This window comes from Gekko japonicus, unplaced genomic scaffold (assembly GCF_001447785.1).
Source record: "Gekko japonicus isolate JY-2015 unplaced genomic scaffold, Gekko_japonicus_V1.1 scaffold4619, whole genome shotgun sequence".
NCBI classification, from domain to species: domain Eukaryota; kingdom Metazoa; phylum Chordata; class Lepidosauria; order Squamata; family Gekkonidae; genus Gekko; species Gekko japonicus.
In genome coordinates, this window is record NW_015176587.1 from 35,853 (window position 1) to 43,140 (window position 7,288).

At 53.4% G+C, this 7,288-nt stretch overlaps 1 protein-coding gene across 1 annotated transcript in view; it reads left to right on the forward strand.

Annotated features, from left to right (window-relative positions):
- Window positions 1–7,288, forward strand: part of CLPB (ClpB homolog, mitochondrial AAA ATPase chaperonin) — a 63,068-nt gene that overhangs the window by 23,116 nt on the left and 32,664 nt on the right. The window contains exon 2 of the mRNA XM_015427523.1: window positions 5,269–5,346. Coding sequence (XP_015283009.1) covers window positions 5,269–5,346 — 78 coding nt within the window. The remainder of the gene's footprint in view (window positions 1–5,268; window positions 5,347–7,288) is intronic.

Sequence of the window (7,288 nt, forward strand, 5' to 3'; positions counted from 1 at the left end):
GACTGAGGGCTGCTGGGAGCAGGGGGTGGGGCTTGTTGCATATGCCCGCCCCCTCGGCTCTTTACTGCCAGAGCTCCGCTCCTGTGCGCTCCTGCAGGAAATGACCCCTGCTTGTGATCAATGCTCCCTGTATGCTGTGGAGTCCTGTGAGCAAAAATTCTACTTTGTGAGCGACTAGCATTAAAGTTGTGAGCGAGCGAATTGGCTGCTGGATAAACTAGTGTGCTCTGGAGCCCTCCTTCCTGAGCGAATACAAAAATGTGTGAGGCGGGGGCTAAAAAACTGTGAGCTAGCTCACACTAACTCGGCTTAGAGGGAACACTGCAAGTTGTGGTTGAAGGACAGATGGGCTCCCATTCTAGCTGTATCTGCTGAAGTGAGCCGTGACTCACGAAAGCTCCTCCCCTGCCACCAATTCTGTTAGCCTTGAAGGTGCTCCTGGACTCTGGCTCTTTTCCGCTGCTTCAGACAGACTCACACGGCTACCCATCTTAGCCTTTCAAAGGCTTCAAGAGAGCCGTCCTATCCGTCCCCCCACCCCGCCTCCTCTTCTCCAGACTGAACCTTCCCAAGTCCCTCAGCCTTTCCTCGTAGGGCTTGGTCTCCAGGCCCCCGATCATCCTCATCACTCTCTTCTGCACCCGCTCCGTTCTGTCCACGTCTTTTTTTAAAGTGACGCCTCCAGCACTGCACACAACCCTCCAGGGACGGCCCTACCGATGCTCAGTGCAGGGGGACTGTGACATCTCGCGATTTGGGCGTCAGGCCTCATCCTTGTACCGTCGGAAGGGTCGGTCTCACAACGTTCCCCGGCCCTGTTCCGGACTCAGCCGGTCACGGGCAATGCTCCCTCTAAGCTGTGGAGTCCTGCGGGCAAAAATCCTACGTTGTGAGCTACTGGCATTGAAGTTGCGAGCGAGCCATTTGGCTCCGGCATAAATTAGTTTGCTCTGGAGCCCCATCCTTCCTGAGCGAAGACAAAAATCTGTGAGCTGGAGGCTAAAAGCCCGTGAGCTAGCTCACACTCACTCAGCTTAGAGGGAACACGGGAGCGTCCAGTGTTCTCCGTATTCCGGCAGGAGCGCAGCTGTCCTTCAAGGGCCCCTCGTTGTGTTTTCCATCCCTTGCCTTTCCACTTCCATTTTTCCCCCCTTCTTTTGGGGGGGGGGGGGAGCTTTTCACCGTCATCCCTTTAAACCTTGGCATTTTGCCTCCCTTCAAGCGGGGCGTCTGTCAGACGTAATATGTTGCATCTCGGGTCCCTCTGACCTCTGGCCACCGCCCGGTCTGTGCAGAATCTTAAAGAGCAGCCTCCGCAGGTGAGCTGTGAGCATCGCGTGCTCCATTTTCCGTGCCTTCCTTTGGGGGAGTTGCAAGCGGTCATCACCAGGTGCTTTGAAGAGGCCTACAGCTAAGAGATGCGGCAGAAGAAAAGAGGACCGGACCGAAAACGGGGCCAGGAAGCCTCGTAGGGGGCAGGGGGTTTCAAGGCAGGAGACTCACAGAGGTGGATTTGCCATTGCCTGCCTCTGCGCAGCAACCCTGGACTTCCTTGGTGGTCTCCCATCCAAGTACCAGCCAGGACTGACCCTGCTTAGCTTCCGAGATGGGGAGAGATCAGGGTAGCCGGGGCCATCCAGGTCAGAGCAAAAGACAGCCAGAGGTGGTTTGCCATTGCCTGCCTCTGCACAGCAACCTTGGACTTCCTTGGGGGTCGCCCACCCAAGGACTAACCGAGGCCAAACCAGCTTAGCTTCCGAGATGGGATGAGATCAGGCTAGCCTGGGACGCCCCGGTCAGGTCCTTAGACATGCAGCAACGGGAACTGATTGGGTTAACAGCAAAAGCAGCCTGTCCACGTGATGAAGAGCTGCCCCCGGCCAGGTAGTTACATGGGTACAGTACACAAGTACTGACTCCAGAAGATCGGGACCGGGCACTACAGGACGTGGCTAGTTGGCCGAGGCTGAGCCGGCTGAAGCTGAACCCAGCGAAGACGGCGGTCCCGTGCCTGAGCCGGGGTGGTTCAGGGATGGGGGTCCTACTCCCGACCTTCGACGGGGCGCCATTGGTGCCAGTGCCAGAGGTGAGGAGTTTGGGAGTGCTCCTGGATCCCTCCCTAACAATGGAGGCCCAGGGGGCAGCCACTGCTAAGTCAGCCTTGGGCCATCTCCGGCTGATTCGGCAGTTGGTTCCCTTCCTCGACCGCGATGACCGGGCTACAGTGATCCATGCGATGGTCACCTCGAGATTGGACTACTGCAATGCTCTCTACATGGGGCTGCCCTTGTCGCAAATCCGGAAGCTGCAGCTAGTGCAGAATGCGGCGGCCAGGCTGCTGATGGGCCTCCCTAGATGGGAGCACATCCGGCCTGCGCTGAAGGCCCTGCACTGGCTGCCAATAGCATAGCGGATTCGCTTCAGGGTTCTGGTACTCACCTTTAAAGCCGTATATGGCCAGGGTCCGAAATACCTGAGGGACCGCCTTTCCCCATATATACCCCAGAGAGCACTACGGTTGGGGTCACAACACCGGTTAATTACTCCAGGCCCCAAGGATGCCAGGCTCGCTGCGACCAAGGCCAGGGCCTTTTCAGTGGTGGCTCCTCACTGGTGGAATGGGCTCCCGGAGGAGATCAGGGCCCTGTGGCACCTTGTACAGTTCCGCAGGGCCTGTAAGACGGAGCTCTTCCGCCAGGCCTTCAACTAGGAGCCGCCCACCACCAGCACCAACCATTATTACATCAATATTTGTAGTTAGTGGACTGGCCCTGTATGGAGATCAGACCAAAATGCCGTGGAAGGCCAGAAGACCACTAAGTGGGGATTTAGTATGTTATCTTTAGTATGCTACCTAAACTTACTGATGGATAATTGTAGCATTTTAAATGTTACTAGCTCAAGTGGTTAAGACGCTCAACTGCAGGCTGTGGAAGGTCGGTAGTTCAGCAGTTGGAGACCTGGGTGCCGCAAGACGGAGTGAGCTCCCGTCTCTAGTTCCAGCTCCAGCCAACCTAGCAGTTCGAAAGCAAGAAATTGCAAGCAAGTAGATAAAGAGGTACCACTTCGGTGGGAAGGTAACAGCGTTCCGTGCGCCTCGGTGTTTAGTCATGCCGGCCACATGTCTTCGGCTTTGAAACGGAGATGAGCACCACAACCCTAGAGTCAGATTCGACTGGCGTTCGAGCAAGGGAACCTTTACCTTTACCTATGATTGTTTTAAATGGTTTATGTTGACCAGCCATACTGTGCTGCTTATGTGAGCCGCCCTGAGCCCGTCCGCGAGGAGGGCGGGATCTAAATATAATAAATAAATAATATAAATAAGTATTACGGTTAGAGAATCTTTTCGTCCATGTTATCATTTTAGTACAACGCAAGTGTGTGTATCTTTAACACTGACTAACTCAGCAGAAAACCATATCAGCCACACGCCACTGTCTCATACAGTCGTGTTTGTTTGTTTGTTGGGGAGAGGGTTGCATCATAAGAACCTAAGAGAAGCCAGTGTTGTGTATCTTTAACACTGACTAACTCAGCAGAAAACCATATCAGCCACACGCCACTGTCTCATACAGTCGTGTTTGTTTGTTTGTTGGGGAGAGGGTTGCATCATAAGAACCTAAGAGAAGCCAGTGTTGGATCAGGCCAGTGGCCCATCCAGTCCAGCACTCTGTCACACAGTGGCCAGAAATACCAGAAGTGCCATCAGGAGCTCCAGCAGTGGGGGCAGGACACTAGAAGCCCTCCCACCGTTGCCCCCCCCAAGCACCAAGAATACAGAGCATCCCTTGCCCCAGACCGAGAGTTCCTATCTATAATCCAGTGCTCCCTCTAAGATGTGGAGTCCTGTGAGCAAAAATTCTACTTTGTGAGCTCCTGGCATTAAAGTTGTGAGCGAATGATTTGGCTGCTGCATAAATGAGTTTGCTCTGGAGCCCTCCTTCCTGAGCGGAGACAAAAATACGTGAGCCGGAGGCGTTGCCCCCCCCCCAGCACCAAGAATACAGAGCATCCCTTGCCCCAGACCGAGAGTCCCTATCTATACCTTGTGGCTAATAGTCACTGATGGACCTCTGCTTCAGATGTTTATCCAGTTTCCTCTTATGAGAACATAAGAGAAGCCAATGTTGGGTCAGGCCAACGGCCCATCCAGTCCAACATTCTGTCACACAGTGGCCAAAAATACCAGGGGCCATCAGGAGGTCCAGCAGTGGGGCCAGGATACTAGAAGCCCACCCACTGTTGCCCCCATCCAGTCCAGCACTCTGTCACACAGTGGCCAGAAATACCAGAAGTGCCATCAGGAGCTCCAGCAGTGGGGGCAGGACACTAGAAGCCCTCCCACCGTTGCCCCCCCCAAGCACCAAGAATACAGAGCATCCCTTGCCCCAGACCGAGAGTTCCTATCTATAATCCAGTGCTCCCTCTAAGATGTGGAGTCCTGTGAGCAAAAATTCTACTTTGTGAGCTCCTGGCATTAAAGTTGTGAGCGAATGATTTGGCTGCTGCATAAATGAGTTTGCTCTGGAGCCCTCCTTCCTGAGCGGAGACAAAAATACGTGAGCCGGAGGCTAAAAACCTGTGAGCCAGCTCACGCTAACTCAGCTTAGGGGGAACACTGGTTGCATCTAGTTTACCAAAATCCATCCCGTGTCCCCTGGCTGCCCCCCCTCTGCATTCTCCCTTAATGTCCAGGCACCGCTGTCCACAGCCGCTCACACATCTGTTCGAGGCTGCCGTGACCTTGAATTCAAACCTTCCTTCCCGGCAGCGTAAAAGAAGTAGCCAACTTCTCCTCGCCAGGTTCTTGTGCCGCAAAGGTAGCGCCCACAACCCGGAGAGCAATGACACTTCTTGAATTCCCCCCCACACCCACTTTATCTCCCTCCCAGTCCACCCAGTGGGTCCCTTTCTGGTTCATTCAGTGTCCATCCTCCGTTCCGTTTCCTTGGCAACCCTGAGTGCGCATCCTGGAAAACTTTATCCGAAATCTGCTCTGGGCAGCTCTCCAAATCCATGCTAACCCGATTAGGTGTCTCTGGAGGCCTTGCCGGCTAATCAAATTAGGTTGCTCTAATGGCAGCGAGGACTTTGAGTGGGCAGAGAACAGTAAAACAGAGTGTATACTTAGTGATAATTATACTTGCTGTTGTGTCATTGATTTATTTGCCTTTCCCCTTTTTTTTATGTGCCCAGATATATAACCCCCTTTCCTTTTGTTTCTTTTGTTTTTTTGTGGTTTTTTTGGTTGGGCTTCAACTGCAGCCATCCGGAGAAAAGCAAATGGCTGGTACGACGAAGAGCACCCGTTGGTCTTCCTCTTCTTGGGATCGTCCGGAATAGGTAACGGGGGCCGTTCTTCCTTTGTTGTGAGGCTGAGTGGGAGAGCTGGTAATAAAAGGCCGTGCCAAAGATAACCTAGCGAACCCAGTGGCTTTTCCTCTCTGGCAAAGAGCACAGGAAGCTCTTGCGAGGGGATGCCAGACATCTCAGGCCTTCTTTTTAAGCCCCTGCTTTGTTGCATTCTTGCAGCTCCCTTACCTATTTATATGAAGGGCTCCGCTAGATCAGAACAGTGAGTCCCGTCTCACAGAGTGGCCAGCCAGTTACTCTGGAGGGCCAACAACAGGGCACAGAGGCCGAGGCCTTCCCCTGAGAAGAACCTCAGAAAAGCCCTGCTGGGTCAGACCAGGGAGGGTCCCTCTAGTCCAGCCTCCCGTCTCACACAGGGGCCAGCCAGTTCCTCTGGAGGGCCAACAACAGGGCAGAGAGGCCGAGGCCTTCCCCTGATAAGAACCTCAGAAGAGCCCTGCTGGATAAGGCCAGGGAGGGTCCATCTAGTCCAGCCTCCCATCTCACACAGGGGCCAGCCAGTTCCTCTGGAGGGCCAACAACAGGGCAGAGAGGCCGAGGCCTTCCCCTGATAAGAACCTCAGAAGAGCCCTGCTGGATAAGGCCAGGGAGGGTCCATCTAGTCCAGCCTCCCATCTCACACAGGGGCCAGCCAGTTCCTCTGGAGGGCCAACAGCAGGGCAGAGAGGCCAAGGCTTTCCCATCATATTGCCTTCAAAGAACATAAGAGAAGCCAATGTTGGATCAGGACAATAGCCCATCCGGTCCAACACTCTGTCACACAGTGGCCATAAATACCCAGTGCCATCAGAGGGGTACTGGCAGTATCTTCTAGCACTGGGACTCAGAGGTTTACTGCGTCTGAACGCGGAGGTTCCTTCTAGTCACCATGGCTAGCAGCCACTGGTAGACCTCTCCTCCGTGAACCTGTCTCATCCCCTTTTAAAACCACCTGTGCCTGTGGCCATCGTTATATCTTCTGGCAGCAAATGCCACAGTTTAATCACTTTCGGTGTAAAGTAGTATTTCCTTTTATCCATCCTAAACCTACTGCCCATCAGTTTGGCGTGATGTCTGGAACTAAGGCAGGGAATCGGCTAGGTGGCAGGTGGGATTGCCACTTCCAAGTTGGAAAATACCTGGAGATTTGGGAGGGGGTGAAGCCCAAAGAGGGGAGGGACTTCAGTGAGGTATATTGCCATTGAGTCTAACATCCAAAGCAGCCGTTTTTCCCAGGGGAACTGTCCTCTGTTACCTGGATATCAGTTGTAATCCCAGGAGATCTCCCAGGACCCACCTGGAGGTTTGCAAACAAACAGAATAATCTGTCACGCTGTACAAATAACGCTAGAGACTTCCATCTTCTTATACCGTTCCAATTACAATTATCGACAGCCAGGGCTCTTTTTGTAGAAAAAGCCCAGCAGGAACTCATTAGCACATTGGGCCACACCCCTGACAGCACAGCTCATTAGCACATTAGGCCGCACCCCCATGTTACCAGAAGTGTCGTTATCCAGCCACACCCACCTTTTGCTTGTTATTCTGTTTGTTGTCAAAACCCAGGGCTTTTTTTGGAGCAGGAACTCCTTTGCATGCTAGGCCACACACCCCTAATGTAGCCAATCCTAATGAGTTTCTGCTATTGGGTGTGGCCTATTACGCTAATGAGTTCCTGCTGGGCGTGGCCAACTTGGGAGCCAGCCGGAACTCCATTCCTGTGCGTTCCTGCCCAAAAATAGCCTTGTCGATAGCACACATAACGAACAGTTATGCCACCGTGCATACATGACGTCTACACCCGTTGAAGAGTGACCGAATAGTCCTTGAAAGTACTAGTCTCTCTTTAGAACAATACGGTCATGATGCAGAGAGGAGTTTCAAACAGAAGACACAAAGAGGCCGGCCCGGGCTCAGGAATAGTTGCAGCGGG